This window comes from Aplidium turbinatum, chromosome 4, assembly GCF_918807975.1.
Source record: "Aplidium turbinatum chromosome 4, kaAplTurb1.1, whole genome shotgun sequence".
Taxonomy (NCBI): Eukaryota; Metazoa; Chordata; class Ascidiacea; order Aplousobranchia; family Polyclinidae; genus Aplidium; species Aplidium turbinatum.
The window spans coordinates 14,976,435-14,995,079 of NC_137475.1; the positions used below are offsets into that span (position 1 = coordinate 14,976,435).

Genomic DNA, 18,645 nt, shown 5'->3' on the forward strand with positions numbered 1-18,645 from the left:
GAGTTGGTCGACCAATCCAAGTGTCCTCAAAGTAATCAGCTACAGGTTGAATTCTGTGATCAAATTCTTCATCTATCACTAGGGCTTGTAATGCGTTCTCAACGTCTTGTTCTGGTACAAAAGCTAGTGCAAAAGCTCCGCGCACTCATTGCAAACTTTCGATCATCTTCTTTATAAGCTGCTACCAATCCAAATTGCTGTATTTTACGCCAAACACATTGCTGTAAATGGAAAAAGCAGCCCATCAGTGAAGTTGCGGGAAAATTGTCTTGAATGGCATTGATTGCAGCCTTCTCAAAGTCTGTCATCCAGGACATTGGATTTATTTGAGGTCGAAGGTTTTTTATAGCCTGCAAAAGTCGACAATAGGTTTGAGCAGCTTTGTTCGGAAGAAGAGCATAGACAAGAGGTACAATTGTGCCTAATTCAATAGCATGGATGGTATATAGCTGTTGAAAGAGATGGCTTGGAGCTGTGCTAAACGTTCCATCAGAGAAATAGCTTTGACTCTGAGAGAGAAGTTCAAGGTTACGCTGGGTACTGAAGATGCATATGCGATCATTTCCAGGCCCAGAATCATAAAGCAGAAACACAGCACCATCATCCAATTTCTTGAATTCTAATGGAATTACCAGTTCTTCAGCATTTGACGGCTCCACAGGAATATTTTGTACTTGCCTTCTGGCTCGCTGAATGCTGCGTTTCAAAACACGTTCCTCAGGAATTTGAGCTGCTGCATTTGGATGCAAATCTGCTGTTGCCGCCGTAATGATTTGCTGAGTTGTAGCGTAAGACGTTGCCGCCTGCAACTTAACCTGGGCACAAACGTCCAAAACCTGCTTACGCTGACCATTTGGAGAGTGGTTATGTTCTCCAACAAATTTCACTGCCTTTTCATTGCAGACATGCATTCTTGCTTTGCACTTATTTTCCTTTCAATGCTCTTCACACAACCAGAAGCTTAACCCCTCACCAAGCTTACTATCCCTGTCGTGATTATAGCAGTAGCCGCCATGGCATGCTTTATTCCTTCTTTCCGTTTTCGTGAAAGAAACATCCATACTACTCCTTGTTCGACTTCTGACTAACTTCAGCATTGCAAAATGATGGGCTTTTGAGTACAGTAGGAGCTCGCACTCTTATCACATCACAATAAGATTAATTAATTTCAATTATTGACTTTTCCAATCAAGCGGATTAATTATCGTCAACTTTGAACTGCCGGCTTTCAATTGTCGGCTTTCAATTGTCGGCTTTCAATTGACCGCTTGGAATTGTCGTCTTTGAATTATCGGCTTTGAATCGACCGCTTTGAATTGTTATCTTTGAATTATCGGCTTTGAATTTACCACTTTGAATTATCGGCTTTGAATAGACGCATAACCTACGTAATAACCCATTTCTCCTTTAACTTCTAACCGTTGTGTAATCATTCAACTTTTATATTTTATCTGGTCTGATTTTCTCTTTGAACGTTTTTCGTCATTTCAAAGAAAGAAAGTATTTTGATCTCGTACCTACTAAACAAGAGTTCACAAAATGGCGGACAATCGTCATAATTTAGACTACCGCTCTCCGAATGCTAGTTGATACTGATGCGGTTGTTCAAAGAAGCTGTACTTTGATCGGTATTTCCACGCACTCGCGCTACTTTTGTTTAGGAAACTTTGATAAAGAATCGGCAATTTTTTCCGATGCCAATTCTCCAAAAATTGCCGATTCCAATGCCAATTAATCGGCACATCCTTAGAACTTACCACTACGTCTCTAGGCCTATCAGTTTCTATGGTTAGTTTAAAAAGCCTTTTTGTTGCTTAAACAACATGTTTGCACTTTTAAGAGATATACAGCCTACCGGTATATTATACCTCGGAATGGCCCGTTTCGGCGAGTCCGATTCGGTTAATTCGATTCGGCTAATCCGATTTGGCTAGTCCGATTCGGCGAGTTTCCTATTCGGCGAGTTCCCTATTCGGCAAGAGCCTTTTTCGGCGAGTGCCCTATTTGGCGAGTTTTTGAAATTTTATTTTTGAAAGGGAATTAGTACTTTTGAATAGTTAAAATGATTAGTTTGGATCAACAAATGTGTGGCCTACAGCTTGTATTGAAAGGAAATTATCGGGTACCGTAGCCTAGTTATCCCTAGGCCACACATTTGTTGATCCAAACTAATCATTTTAACTAGCCTATTCAAAAGTACTAACTTATAGATATAAACATGATTTTTTTTGTAACATTTTCTTTTTTTTATTTTCCCTTCATATCTTAAATTTTTCTGAAGGTGTTGCGATCGTGCCAATTTTTATTCAACTCAATAACTTACTTCAGTCACAAGCACGTTTTAACGTTCGCGTTTTGTCGCTTCTACCTAAAAACAACTGAACTGACATGACGAATTCAAGCAAGTTTTAGCGTTCGCGTTTTGTCGCTTCTACCTTTGCTATGTTGACGTGTATTGTTTTTCATGTGATGGTCAGAAATAAAAACAACTGAACTGAACTGACATGACAAATTTTAATTTAATAGTTCAAACATTTTATTTTTATTCCTTTCTGCACGTTTAGCGTTGTTAAAACGATGTGAAAACAGTTAGGCTATGGTACCCGATAATTCCCTTTCAAAAATAAAATTTCAAAAACTTGTTGAATAGAGCACTCGCCGAAAAAGGCTCTCGCCGAATAGGGAACTCGCCGAATCGGACTAGCCGAATCGGATTAGCCAAATCGGATTAGCCAAATCGGACTCGCCGAAACGGGCCATTCTGAGGTATAATATAGGCTGTATATCTCTTAAAAGTGCTAACATGTTGTTTAAGCAACAAAAAGGCTTTTTAAATTAACCATAGAAACTGATAGGCCTACAGACGTAGTGGTAAGTTCTAAGGATGTGCCGATTAATCGGAATCGGCAGGTATCGGCAATTTTTGGAGAATCGGCATCGGAAAAAATTGCCGATTCTTTCCGATTCTTTATCAAAGTTTCCTAATCAAAAGTAGGCGGAGTGCGTGGAAATACCGATTAAAGTACGGCTTCTTTGAACAACCGCATCAGCATCAACTAGCATTCGGAGAGCGGTAGTCTAAATTATGACGATTGTCCGCCATTTTGTAAACTCTTGTTAAGTAGGCACGAGATCAAAATACTTTCTTTCTTTGAAATGACGAAAAACGTTCAAAGAGAAAATCAGACCAGATAAAATATAAAAGTTGAATGATTACACAACGGTTAGAAGTTAAAGGAGAAATGGATTATTACGTAAGTTATTAGCTTGCAGTATGCTAGGCTTATGTATTGTTTTTGATATCATGATCAGAAATAAAAACAACTGAACTGACATGACGAATTCAAGCACGTTTTAACGTTCGCGTTTTGTCGCTTCTACCATTGCTATGTTGACGTGTATTGTTTTTCATATGATGGTCAGAAATAAAAACAACTCAACTGAACTGACATAACGAATTTTAATTTAATAGTTCAAACATTTTATTTTTATTCCTTTCTGCACGATTTCAACGTTTAGCGATGTTAAAACGATGTAAAAACGGCAATTATAATTAGGCTACGGTACCCCACAATTTCCTTTCAAAAATTTCAAAAACTCGTCAAATAGGGCACTCGCCGAAAAAGGCTCTCGCCGAATAGGGAACTTGCCGAATAGTAACAGACCCATTATATCTAGCCGACCGGGAAAAAAAAACAACAATGTTGAATGCGGCAAGCCATCCTCGCACAAAAGTAACTCAAAATTGCCCTATAATGTGATCCAAAACAAAGGATACAGTCACTGTCAATTAATAAATAAAAAAGTAGGATAGGCAATTTAATGCACAATCAAGGTGCACAATCAAGGTGTCACAATCAAGGTGCAATGCCTCGCGATGGCTTGCTTTGTATCTTCAACGAGCGTGTTGTTTTGGTTGTGGAATTCTGGTGCGATGTGTTATTATCGGTTATGACCTAAAGTAACCTCTGATGACGAAATCTGTATTATGTAACGTGTTTTCTACAACCTTCGGCCCTACGTGACATTCTAGAGACTTCTGTTGTTTACATTTAAATGCTACGTGACCGACGATGAGTTCGTGTGATGCAACACTACGTTACCTTCTCGAGGTTACTGGACTGAACAACCAATTATAAATAGTGGTGTAGTTTGTGTAATGTTGATTCTGAGAATTATGATTATTATTATGAGTTGATTATGAGAGTTGTGCTATGAGTTGTGGATTGGTAGTTGATGCAGAAATTAGAGTTATTTAAGAAGCCGTTCGTTAAAGTTCTTCAAGAAGTCAGATTATCATTTCACTAGTAGAATTATTCGACATTTAATTGACTGCTTTTCGGTTTAACCCATTAAACTACGTCATTGAACCTTTCCAAGTCTTTTTCCTGGTAAGAGATAGAAAGAAATCGTGACACAGGAGAACAACTGCACGCCCAAGCCTGTGCTAAAGAGAAGCCCAATTGCGTATTTTTTTATTAATTGATTAATTATTATATTAATTAAACTGTTGTAATTTTTTGTATGTGGATTGTAGAGTTTCTCTGAAGAGGGTTGATTACCCCAAATTGTCGATGTAACATTACAGATCTTTTGGATTTGGACTTTGTCTTGCATTTACTTTGAAAAATAGAAATTTTGAAGCATTGCATACTTTGGATCTGTCATTGGGCTTCTCTCTAGCATCGGCTTGACTGGGCGACGGGCGTGCAGTTCTCACGTTAAATCGCCTACCCCATTTTTTATTTGTTTACCTATTGGCTGACTTTGTAAAATAGCATAATATTGATAATATTCGAATTCTACCATTTCACCACTTTTGGATGGCGTATAATACGCATGAGAAAACTTTTGCAATAAGATGGACAATGTATATGTATACACATTTTGATTGTTGACAAAAAGACGGGTGCCGTTTATATATACAATATGCAAAACTTACAGCAATTTTGTATTTTAATATGGCAACATTATTATGATGTGCACTGGGGAAACCACCAAACTGAAAAGCAAACAGAAACAAATCTACAGTAAAAATGAAACTTTTCTTTGAAATTAATCTCGTCCTTCAGGCTAAGCGAAATAAAAATACCTGCCGTCCTCAAGTGGTAAACTTACACAAATCAACTCTTTATACATACGGTAGTATGAGAGAGCAACTAAACATGATTTCTTGCCAGACAACTCAGATAGTAATATCACAGAATGCAGTTTTTGATACATATTATTTATTTCCCAGTTGTGTTTTGCTTGTTTACAAAAGCAATTGTCTTAGTATGAATATGTGTAAAGTAAAGTGTCATATCTGATCGTGGGAATTATGAAATTGCATTTTAATTAAGATAGTTCAAGGTAATAATTTGGGTCATACACTTCTGATCAATTGGGCATGGTGTAAGTCTCAAGACAGTAGAATAGCTGCCCCTCAGTGTAGTACGTACTAAAATTAATTAAATTCGGTAGTAATTTTATTTCGATTTATTTATTTCTTTTCAATTTAATTATTTCACAATCGATCGTTGTGGAGACTCACGGTAGCCGACGCCTTATTCAGGCATGGCCGATGATGATGATGATGAATTTTATTTGTCACGGTAGCAATTTCAGTTTTTTATGCACACAAAATTATAAAAATTGTTTTTTTGCATTTAACAAAATGGAGGTGAAAACTTGGTGTTTCTTACTAAAACAAATTGTTTTTTTGTTTATTAATACAGTAGTAATTTCATTTGCCACGAGAGCAATTTCAATTTTTTCTGTTTAACAAAATGAAGATGAAGCTGCTCTTATTTCAGTTGTTGCTTTTTAAACTTAATGGACACGTCTGCAAGGGAATAGGCTATTACTAATCAGAAACGTTCGGCAAACTCAAAGTGTAGGCTAAGTCTGGCTTCTGCAGTTAATCTCGTTCCTCGCTGCTTCAGGAACAACACAGGAGGTCAGTTACACTATTTTGTTTTCGAAGACCGATTAGGTTTGGACTCGCTGTCATCAGCATTTCGTATTAAAACTATTGTTCATATATCTTGATCAAGCACTTCTGCAAGCTTGCTCAATTTGCTATTCACGACTTTTTCTGCGTTAAACATTTTCCAATTTTTTTTCAAATCCATAACAAAACTACATTGCTTCGATTTCTAAATAGAAGACAAAAATTAATCTGTCAAATTGAAACAAAACTTTGTGAAAAACTTTTTAACATAAAAGCAATAATTAATTCACCCATGGCCACCTAGAGATGTGGTCTGATTTGTCACATTTTGCAGATTTTGATTACCGCTACTGCTAGTGTCAGTTTGACTGACATTTTCTGAGATTTTTTTGCTTTTTGCTGTTTCTTAATGATATGAATGCTTCTTGTTTCCTTGGGGAAACAGTATCAAATCAGAAAAAGCAAGTTGGAAAACGCTCAATCAGACTGTTATTGAAAAAATTGACAGTCTGACTCAAATATTTGCAATCAAATTATCTTCGTTTTTCAACATGTGATGATGTTAAAACCTGTTGTGTCATCTGGGGAAAACAGTAGAGAAAGCGTAAAAATACAGTTTTTAGAAAAATTCATTTAAACAGTCACCCAAGGTTGGTAAAATCTGAAAAAATTTTCAAAGTGTGACAAATCAGGCCATATCTCCAGGTAGCCATGATTCACCAAAATCAGATCTTGTTCAAAAGTCAAACTTCTATGTTAGAATTAAAGCGAGTAGTCCCAATATACGGATTTTAGGTTTGCACGAGCCCATGCTTGTTCGTATCGCATGTATTCCCAAAAACTAGTAGGCTAAAGTAATTTTTTCGATGAAACAAATTGTGTTAACTGTATTTAACCACTTGTTTTCCCAGCAACAGCTAAAGTGTTTGATTGACAGAAACTTTCTGCCAGAGAATGTAAAACATTACGTATGTGTAATTTTAATTTGAGCACAAATTGAAACTAATTTAGATCCTTTTTTATGTTGAATTGCTGCTATTTCTTTCGCTTTCTTGTTTTTGTTGAATAAAGTTGCTTTTTGGTTACTTTTTCGCAAAATTAAAGTCACATTTTTGAGTTTTTTAGGTTACAAAAAGTCGCCCTAGTAATTACTGTTGGCCTAGTCAAAATAAATCTCGATTTAGACAAAACGATAAGATATAATTTGCGCTGATGAGGGATAAATAAATTAGATAAAACATCATGAAAGAAAGCCATCATGGCAATATAATGATAAAAAAGTTCAGATATCCCCCTCAATGGAAGCGGTTGACCGGTTACGACCAAATATAGAGATTTTGGCAATGCTGCAACGCATGCACATAAATGCTTTTTTTCTTAAAATTAGTTAATTCTGCACATAGCAAAACAGCAAACCTTTACTTGACTGGTTTTGATCTTACTAACTTCAGTTGACAACTAAAAGATGAAAAACGACCAAACTCTGATCTGACCAAAAGACGATAATGATGTCATAAACGCATTTGAGTGTGCTTGGTTGGTAACAATGATTAAAAAACACCAACTTTATTAATGACGTATTCTTGAAATGTCACTGCTATTTCTTGTCTTGCATTCGAGTTTCTAAACAGAAAAGTTTGTAGTGAATGAATTGCGTAATTTAAGTGACTAGTAACCTCCACACCTCCCTTTTCCCCACACACTTGATAGTTTCATAATTCAAAAAATTTCCAAACCAAATTCATGAATTTTTTTTTTCAACATATAATAAAAAACGTTAAAATGATTGGGGGGCACGTTTCCCCCTTAGACGCTACTCTAATGCCAGTAGGTTTATGCATGCTTACGCCGGTAAGTGGTTTGCCTGGATCGACAGTAGCCTAGTTTTGCTTTTATCATACCGCCTCGCTTGGCTAATAAACAACAAAAACAAAGCTTAAAGCAGGCGAACAATTTCGAAATTTCTACATCAATCACACATTTTTTACTTTTTATTCCGTCACAGAAAACTTTTTGGTTAAAATTTCTGATGTCAGAACAAAATTTATGTATTTCTTGACCTCGATGTGAACAAAAGTAACACTGTGCTGCATAAATGTTAAGGTTGCTAAACTGTTGACGGTTCCTGGTGTACTTTTGGATGTTGAATCTGACAATGTTATCCATTTTCTTTCATCAGGTCTAGACTTTTGGCAAGTTACATTTGAAATTTTTGACAGCTTCATGGCTTTGTGATTGAGAAATGTGACGTCATATAAACAGTTCAGCAGTTGAATCAAGTTTTCATGACAACGACAACATTATGCCAGATGCATAGTCGTCGTCGTCTGAGCTTCTGGGGCCGAGGGTCTATCCTTTTACCACCCCAGATTCACGATGTTCCCGGACTACACTGGAAGGCTGCTAGAGAGCAGCCAGTCTTTAGTTTCATCATCCATGACGCGCAGACCTTCCACTCCGTTAGGTGGCTTGAAGATGGTACAGTCATTGATGATGTGGGTCTGCTACTATTCGGCGAGTCCGATTCGGCGAGTCCGATTCGACTAGTCCGATTCGGCGAGTTCCCTATTCGGCGAGAGCCTTTTTCGGCGAGTGCCCTATTCGGCGAGTTTTTGAAATTTGTGAAAGGAAATTATCGGATACCGTAGCGTAATTACAATTGCCGTTTTTACATCGTTTTAACGTCGCTAAACGTTGAAATCGTGCAGAAAGGAATAAAAATAAAATGTTTAAACTATTAAATTACAATTCGTCATGTCAGTTCAGTTGTTTTTATTTCTGACCATCATATGAAAAACAATACACGTCAACATAGCAAAGGTGTAGAAAAAGGTAGAAGCGACAAAACACGAACGTTGAAACGTGCTTGTGACCGAAGTAAGTTATTGAGTTGAAAGAAACATACGCGCCGACTTCCGGGGGGCGGCGCCCCCCGTAAATTTATGGTTGAAGGGCAAAAAAAATGGTGATGACAAGTGGTGTTTCAAAGATAAAACACTTCGTGAAAGAGATTTAGATAATTTAAACGGTCTTAAAGAATGCCGAAAGCAAGAAAAGCCTACGTTGCTCTTGCCCGCAAAACAGCAGCTGATCGCATGGCTTTCTCATGCGGTATGGAAGTTTCAAAGTAGATGGTAGAGTAACTTGCACTGCTGGAATAGTCACGTAACTATTCACTGCAATATTAAATAAACCAGCTAAATTAGACGCGCTATTTTCAACGAGGCCTTCCCGCTGTGAGAAAATTATGATTCAACAGAACGCATTTGTTTTCTTCGCAATGTGTGAGAATTAAATCGAAAACCGATAAAAGAAAAGGTGTTTAATGGTCTTGGTCGCAGATATTGCCTGCATTAACGACGTCTCTTACCGCTATTATCACCTAGCTAACCTGACATCATTGTTTTATGCGGCCGCTAAGGTTTGACATCGACTTCAACGATCATGGAATGTTACGTTATAATAAGAACGATTATATCCTACACGCAAAAATAAAAAAAATGATCTCCTCTTTCTGTTTTGTCTCGTGAGCTTTGCATATTGCTCAACAAGTGCATAAAGTTTAGAATTGACAAGAAATCATTGAATTTGAAAATTAAGTTTGAATCACTGCAAATAAACGTATTCAAAACTTTTACTTAGGCCGACGCGATTTCACACTTACGTAATCTACGTCGACAATGATTTTTAGTGCGTTCATTTTGAAAATTGCCGAGCTGGAGACAACAGCTTGTCCCGTGTTAGTTGAACTTGTCTTTTTGAGGTGAAAATCACTTGCGAACATCTCGACCTTTACTCGAGTATAGCCTACTGTATTCAATAAAAGACTATAAAGACTTTCAATAAACAACAGAAGAGAAAACACTTCGCAGTTGTTAACGCTTTGAAAGTAATTAGCGAAACGAGGTTAATAAAACTGATAGCGGGTTTTCACTCTGCTTGAGATCATGATTTTTTGCGTTTTATTTCGATAACTTCACTGTCTTGATCGTTGTTATTCACTCGCACGAAAAGGAAATGAATCGGCTTGTTTTCCAACAGTTCCAATTATGAGCTAACAATATCAAAATTTTTACAACTAGGCGTACTGCATGCGTAAAACTAATCCTTTCAAGCAGCGCTTCTAATAAATTTGGTTTGCGACCTATTTGTTAATATAAACAAGACACTAAGCTTAATCAAAGACTATTTTAATTGAGTAAAATAGCGTTATGGTTATGACGTCATCACCTTTCTCGCCCCCCAAGGTTTTTTGAAAAGTCGGCGCCTATGGAAAGAAATTTGGCACGGTCGCAACACCTTCAGAAAAATTTAAGATATGAAGGGAAAATAAAATAAAGAAAATGTTACAAAAAAAAATAAAATAAATTTTGTTTATGTCTATAAGTTAGTACTTTTGAATAGTTAAAATGATTAGTTTGGATCAACAAATGTGTGGCCTACAGCTTGGATTGAAAGGAAATTATCGGGTACCGTAGCCTAGTTATCCCGACCAGCAAAAATTTGTTCCAAGAACGCAGTTCATTTTTACATTGTAGTAACAGAATGAAAAGGCTAACCAAATGTGTGGCCTATCGTGTTAACGTCGCTAAACGTTGAAATCGAGTAGAAAAGAAAACTTTGCTGACTAGGATACGTTGAAACTGAGAAACATTCACAGAAGCCCTACGATTTGTTCCAAGAACCCAGTTAGCCTAACAGTTCATTTTTACATTGTAGTAACAGAATAAAAAGGCTAACCAAATGTGTGGCCTACTGTAGGCCGCCTATAGCTTGGATTGAAAGGAAATTATCGGGTGCCATAGCCCAGTTATCCCGACCAGCAAAAATTGCCGTTTTTACATCGTTTTAACGTCGCTAAATGTTGAAATCGTGTAGAAAAGAGAACTTTGCTGACTAGGATACGTTGAAGCTGAGAAACATTCACAGAAGCCTTTCGAATTGTTCCAAGAACCCATTTAGCATAACATTTCATTTGTACATTGATTCAACGTCTGAATACATTATCTTAAAAATGCAACGTATCGTAGGGCTTCTGTGAATGTTTCTCAGTTTCAACGTATCCTAGTCAGCAAAGTTTTCTTTTCTACACGATTTCAACGTTTAGCGACGTTAAAACGATAGGCTACACACTTGGTTAGCCTTTTTATTCTGTTACTACAATGTAAAAATGAACTGTTAGGTTAACTGGGTTCTTGGAACAAATTTTTGCTGGTCGGGATAACTAGGCCACGGTACCCGATAATTTCCTTTCAATCTAAGCTGTAGGTCAAACATTTGTTGATCCAAACTAATCATTTTAACTATTCAAAAGTACTAACTTATAGACATAAACATGATTTTTTTTGTAACATTGTCTTTGTTTTATTTTCCCTTCATATCTTAAATTTTTCTGAAGGTGTTGCGACCGTGCCAAATTTCTTTCAACTCAATAACTTACTTCGGTCACAAGCACGTTTTAACTTCGCGTTTTGTCGCTTCTACATTTTTCTCGACCTTTGCTATGTTGACGTGTATTGTTTTTGATATGATGGTCAGAAATAAAACTAACTGAACTGATATGACGAATTTTAATTTAATAGTTCAAACATTGTATTTTTATTCCTTTCTGCACGATTTCAACGTTTAGCGACGTTAAAACGATGTAAAAGCGGCAATTGTAATTAGGCTACGGTACCCGATAATTTCCTTTTAAAAATTTCAAAAACTCGCCGAATAGGGCACTCGCCGAAAAAGGCTCTCGCCGAATAGGGAACTCGCCGAATCGGACTAGTCGAATCGGACTCGCCGAATCGGACTCGCCGAAACGGGCCATTCCGGATGATGTGGTCTGCGGTCTGTTCCTCGGCACCACATTCACAGGAGGAGGAAGAAGCCATTCCCCATTGGTGCATGGTTGAGCGGAAAAGCCCGACGCCCGTACGAAGACGGTTGAGGCGCACCCACGCCCGTCTCCGCAGCGCCAGGCCGACCGGGCGTGCGCCGGCGCCGGGGATGAATGAATGGAGTCCGGCGGTGCCCGACCTCCACCCAGAACTCCATTTATGGTCCGCCCAAGTAGCCGCAGAGATGTCCCGCCCACCAGCCCCGCCGATCAGAAGCCGAGCGGCTGGCACGAATGGGTGTCTTGATTTCAGTCGGCGGGGGTGCCCGTTTGGGAAGGCAGAGATCTTGTGGTGGAGAAGATGATTAGGCTCCAGTGCCCGTCGACCGAGGGACAGAGTGGCTTCCTCGCGACGAAGCTCAGCAGGTTGGATGCCAGCGAGAACGGGGAGACCGTCCAATGGTGTGGGACGCAGGCATCCGGCCACCGCGCGCAGGGCGCCGCCTATGGCAGCGAGCACCGCGGCACCAGACAGGCGCACAGCACTCCGCTGAAGAGCAGACAAGGGCCAAGGCCGCCACTCGCAAAGTGTCAGCCCCCGCCCCCCAGCCAGAGCCCGCCAGGCGCCCCAGCAATGCAGCGCGGGACGTCAGCCTCCCGCGCAGTGACACCAAATGGTGGCGGTATGTGAGCGATCTGTCTAGTGTCACCCCAAGGTACCTTGGCTCGGGGCAGAAGGACAGAGGTTTTCCGTTGTTGTGGACATGTAGCTCACGATCAGCTTCCTGATTGTATAGGTGGAAAGCTGCCGCCACAGTTTTGGTTTCGCTGAGTTTCAGTCGCCAGTTCTGAAGATAAGCTGAGATGGTTTGCATGTCCTGGCTCAAGGTGTCTTCTAGATTTTCCCACGAATCTGCGGAGTGGAGAACCGCCAGATCGTCCGCACAAGCGTACTCCGCGGAGACCGTGGTTGGCAGGTCGCGGGTGTAGACGTTGAAAAGAAGTGGAGCCAGGACCGATCCCTGTGGGACGCCGTTTTTCAGGCGTCTCAGTCTGCTTCGCCGTGGGTTGCCGGTGGTGAGGGCGAAGCCCCGACTCCTGACAAGTTCCATAATCATATGGACCACATGTCGGTCAGGAAGCAGGCGAAGCAGCTTGTAAGTAAAGCCGCGATGCCATACGGCATCGCAGGCAGCTGTGAGATCTAGAAAGACAGCGCCGGCCTTCTTTTTTGCCTCAAAGCAGTCCTCGATGTCCTGGGCCAACAGTGCGACCCGATCTACAGTGGATCTTCCGCGCCGAAACCCAGCCTGCTCCCTTGAAAGGAGCGGGTCGATGACTGGGCTGACGCGGGCATAGATCAGTCCCTCGAGGATCCCGAAAGGAACACAGAGGAGGGACATCGGACGACAACTCCCCGGGTCCTCTGGTGGCTTGTGAGGCTTAGGGATCGCAACCACTAAAGCTCCTCTCCAGATTTTTGGGATTGTGAGGTGGTGCAGGCAGGAAGAGAGGAATCTACGTAACCAGGACTTTAGGGCATGGCCAGCATGGAGCACAAGCTCAGGGCAGATCTTATCGGGCCCTGGAGACTTGTGTGGTTTCACTAGGCGGAGGGCGGTGGCGAATTCCTCTGGAGTGAAGTCTCCAGAGATTGTTTCTTCTGGTGGTGTTTCCACTCGCCATAGGGCAGACACTTCCTTGGCAACAAGGCGGGATGCCTTGCGGTCCTTTGTCTTGTACACCCCGTTCTGCACTAGCTGGGAAGCGATGGCATTAGCAGAAACGGGGCACTGACGAGGGGAGTTTGCTGAGCGCCCAGTGAGGTTGTTGATGATGCTCCATGCTTTGCGGCTTGAGTGTGAGAAGTCGATGGTTTGGACAGCTTCGTTCCACCGCTCAAGCTTCTTTGTGTCCAGCCGCTCAAGTAGTCTGGTGGCGGCAGTGTTTGAAGCAGCACCACTTGTGGCGGCTAGGTATGAGCGGTAGAGAGTTTCACACTCAGAGTCCCAGCATGGTTTATAGCTGGTTCGATGGCCACGTGGTATTGTGGCCTTTGCCGCAGTTATTATGGCATTGCAGAAGTCCTGGTATGCCTCGTCTGCGTTGCATGTTTCAGTCGGTGGTAACTTTGCAGCAGACTCATTGGTCAGGAGGCTGTATTGATTCCAATCGGCTTTTTTGAAGTTCCATCGCTTCACCGGTGAACTCGGGACAGGAGCCACAAGTTTTGGGGCGGTGATGAGGGACGGCCGGTGTTGGGACCGCGGGAACTTCTCAAGCACACGTCTGTCTGGAAGAGAGCTGTCGACACTCGCGAAGGCCAAGTCAGGGTTTGTCCCTGTTCCCCAGCGGCCGGAGTGAAAACTGGCTGGTTCCTTTGGATTGAATAGGAGGGCAAGATGGTTTGTTGAGCCAGTCAGCCAGCAATTCTCCGTCGCTGCTTGTGTTGTTGTAGCCCCAGTCGATGTGCTGGCAGTTGAAGTCGCCAGCGTAGAGACTGGGGGAGGGGAACGTTGGAAGGGATGATGGCAACATTCGCGAGGGTGGGGGCTTGTAGATGTTGACGATGTTGTAGTCTGAGATACATATGCACACCCACTCAATCTCGGCATCAGTTGGAGATTGGTCGACAAACGTCCACTTCAGGCTCTCATGCACAAACGTGGCAATGCCGTGCTTCCTGCTTAAGGTAGACCCGGCTAGCGTGTAGTTGGGAATGGCTAGCCTATCTGCAGAAGTGCAGTGGGTCTCCTGGAGGAGGATGACGAGTGCCCGGTTGGTATGGGCAAGCTGCTCCACAACTTTGGTCTTGCTTGTTGTGTAGCCTTCTATGTTGAGCTGCAGAATGGTGGGGGGTCTGAACTTGCTATCAATTGCCCCTTGCAGCTGTGCCGTCCGGGTGGAGGCTCTTTGTTGACAAATTTCGTTTCTCATCTGGTTGAAAGCAGATGGTACTCACAGGATGGGGCACGAGGAGCCATTTGTCGTCCATCCCATTGTCAGATGCATAGTGACGAACTGACAATCAAAAGTAGCATAATTAAAAGTGTGATGGAGAAGTAACTTGACCTGATTGAAAAAGACTGATTGCATTTTCTAAATCAACGCAAAAAATGGATTCAGAAACAGTCAAAACATCTTTAACGCAGCACAGTGTAATTAATTTTGGCGCTGATAAAGAAAAATAGACAAATCAATGTGATAAAGCCATAGTTTTACCGCTATTACTATTTATTACTACTAGGCAAATGAAACTACTACCGTATAAAAAAACAATTGGTTTTAGTGAGAAATAGCCAAGTCTCATTTTTATTTTGTTAAGTGCAAAAACAATTTTTATATTTTTGATATAAAAATTGAAATTGCTATCGCAGCCTATTCAAAAAAACGATTAATTTCAGTAGGAAATAATTAAATTTCGGCGTCATTCATGCATTTCTGCATTGGGTCTGCTACTATTCGGCGAGTCCGATTTGGCGAGTCCGATTCGGCTAGTCCGATTCGGCGAGTGCCCTATTCAGCGAGTTCCCTATTCGGCGATTTTTTGAATATTTTTTTTTAAATTATCAGGTACCGTAGCTTAATTATCATTGCCACTTTTACATCATTTTAACGTCGCTAAACGTTGAAATAAGACCCTAACTCCTAACCCTAACCCCAACCCCTAAAACGGCAATGATAATTAGGCTACGGTACCTGATGATTTAAAAAAAAAATCAAAAAATCGCCGAATAGGGCCCTCGCCGAAACGGGCCATGCCATGCGGCATTTGTGCCTAAGGGTCGCGTCATTCGAGCCTTGTGGCATAGTCGTGTATCCGATTACCGATACTAACCACTGCTCATTTACTTTACAATCTACATAATGTTTTTTACACAGATATTTGCCTTTGTTTTGATCGGTGTTGGGGCTGGAGTGGAAATCAAATACCGCAGTTTAGCTCATTTAACCGGAAGTGCCATAACATCTGCACCAATCCTTCTTATTTGCATTGGAGTATTTATATTTTTTATTGGTATGTTTTATAAATATCATATATAATTTAAGATGTTAATTGTACTGCACAGCCGATTTGTCAGAGACTCAGAGTACGCTTTTGTGTAGCTTTCATATTCATTGGAAGTTGTCCAAAGTTAAATTGTTTTACTTTGGCAGTTTTGCAATTTGCATGTACTGCCAAGGCCTGATTTATTGAAGCAGGCAGTTTCTGTGTTATGTTGCTGTTTGTGATTATCATTTTTTCTTAAAACCATTAAAACAAATATACTACATTTCTCAATTCAGTACATTCAAACTGGAAGTAAGGTACCATTTCGTTTCTTGCTATTTTTGCAGACTTGCTGACTCACATCTAAACTAATTTGCTTTTAATTATGCATCTTTGAAGGGTATTTTTATGAAACAAGATTTACTTTTGTTGTACTTTTAGCCTTCTTTGGATGCTGTGGTGCCTACAAGGAGAGCTACAGAATGATGTGCTTTGTAAGTTTAATTGTGTGGACTTTTTGATTCATGAGTTATTTACTTGTAGCTTATAGTAACTTTTTTATTGTATAGACATTAGAAAAATATAAAAAAGTACTTTCATATTAAACAGAAAAATGAAGCCATAGCAGATTTGCGTATCTTTAAAGTTAAATCCAGAATCACAAGTTGTGAATAGTCAACATTTGTAGCAGTACTACTGGAGTGATTCTACTAAAGTACTGTGCAGTGGTCAGTGTGTTCTATCAATGGATGTTTTTCATTGACAGATCTTTTCGTACATTAAATCGAGCACTTATCGAAATACCCTGTCATTGTTTTTACTGTTATGATTTTATACTTAGTTGCAGAAACACTTGTGCCATATTGAAGATCATGAATGAAGGTATCGAGGTGCTGCTAATGAGAGCCTTTGCAATATATATGTTAATTTGCTTTGTTCCATGTACAATCCAGTAGCAGTTATACTATTAATATCTCCATTCTTAAGTTGTTTTGAAATTCCAAATGTATCTATTGTGGACGTTTTCCTGAATAACAATAAAAAATTATATGATTTTAATTGATAAAAAGGGCTTAATTGATAGCATAAGGATAACTTCAGTTCATTTCAGGTAATCATGAAACTATGAAAATTAATGCAATCACATGTAGTCGGTACACAACTAAATGCGGCCGTCCGAATGATGCGAACACGAATGACGCTATCCCTAGGCCACAAGGCGCGAATGACTCAAGACCTGAATGCCGCGATACATCAATAACGCGAGACTTGGTTATTTCTTACTAACAAACAGAATTTTTTTTAATATGATATTAATTTTATTTGCCACGGTAGTAAATTCAATTTTCATTTGTTACACAAGCAAAGATATAAAAATGTTTTTTTACACTTAACAAAATAAAGATGAAGGTGCCACTAATTTATTTGTTGCTTTTTAATCTTAATGGACACGTCTGCAAAGAAATCATACTAATCATAAACATCTGGCAAACTCGAAGACAAGTGTAAGTCTGGCTTCCCGCAGTTATCGTTCTTCCTTGCTTCAGGAACAACGCAGAAGGTCAGTTATACTATTTTGTTTTCGAAGACCGATTAGGTTTGAACTCGCTGTCCAACAGCATTTCGTGATTAAAACTACTTGCTCAATTCAGTTACACGAAGACGACCGGTTTGGTTCCGGCGCGCATTCAAACAACGGTTTATAATTAACTTGAGACGGGTTATTTTTGGTCCAACATTCGAAGTTGCACCCATTATTATCCAATAGACGCATTTGCACTAAAATCTGGCCATTTTCACTTTATGCGCAACATGAAAAAACACTCATAACAGACAAAACTTAAGACATTTGCGGAATTTGGCCAGGGACTTTTGATTTTCCTAAATTCCGCAAAAGGGTTTTGAAAAACTAATTATTGAAAGCAGGCTACAGTTCTGCAGTATGGTCACGAAGATGACTAAACAAAAATAATAATGTTGGTTGTTGGCGAATAGTTTTGAACGAAAGTAATTCATTTGGCTTCTAGAATTTGTAAGCTGATGTCAAGGATAGTTGTACATGTGAACTTTGCCATATGATTGAGTTGTACTTGGTTGGTGCAAACCTCTTGGCTTGTATTGATAGTCCAAAGCAGTCATCACAGATTGAACAACGTTTTATAAAAAACAATTATTTTTGTAAAAAATAACCAAGTTTCACGTCATTCGTACCTTGCGGCATTCAGGTCATACCGCGAATGACGACCAAGAGATGGCGGCATTCGCACCGGGGCATAAAGTCGTGTATCCACTTGTAGTAGTCGCTGTTAATTTTGTCGCAAAACAACTGCATGTGCATACAATGAAACGGGTTACCTACCTACACACATAATCAAAGGCGTTTTTGTTAACTTATACAATTACCGTACACATGAACTATAACACCGACATAAGTAAGCGAGTAGACCTACATGAAATTTGAAAAACCATTACGTTGATCTTGTCCCGTTGATTAGTTGTCTTTTTGACAATTACATTCCAATTTTTAGTCTGAGCGCTTAGGCTTATTTTACTGGTTACTGGTTAGTTAACTGCTTCTCCAGTTTCGTTGCAAGTGATCGGCTTACGCTTTATTACGTTGTTATTGGACCCACTTGCTACGTGTGATCGTTGTTGATGAGAAAATCAACTTTATGGCCGTAGCCAATCTTCGATGTTAATACCTTACCGGTACTTTGACGTGAAATAGTTTTTGCCTGACAATGAAAATGATCTGACGACAACGAAAGCCCTTCGAAATGTTATGTTCTGGTTACAACAACGGTAGTATGTGGCCCGCGTGAAACAGTGTTTTGCTGTTGCGGCCTTTGTATTGAATTGTGCAGACTTGCACTTCACAAGATGCTGCTGAAATTGCTA

General features: G+C 40.1%; 1 protein-coding gene across 2 annotated transcripts in view; it reads left to right on the forward strand.

The window, feature by feature from the left end:
* LOC145769447 (CD63 antigen-like) overlaps positions 1-18,645 on the forward strand; it is a 71,026-nt gene that overhangs the window by 37,619 nt on the left and 14,762 nt on the right. Inside the window, exons 3-4 of one of the 2 annotated variants that reach the window (XM_082581090.1) lie at positions 15,639-15,774; positions 16,189-16,241. The exons of the other annotated variant lie outside the window; for it this stretch is intronic. Coding sequence (XP_082437216.1) covers positions 15,639-15,774; positions 16,189-16,241 — 189 coding nt within the window. The remainder of the gene's footprint in view (positions 1-15,638; positions 15,775-16,188; positions 16,242-18,645) is intronic. 2 annotated transcript variants of the gene reach the window in all.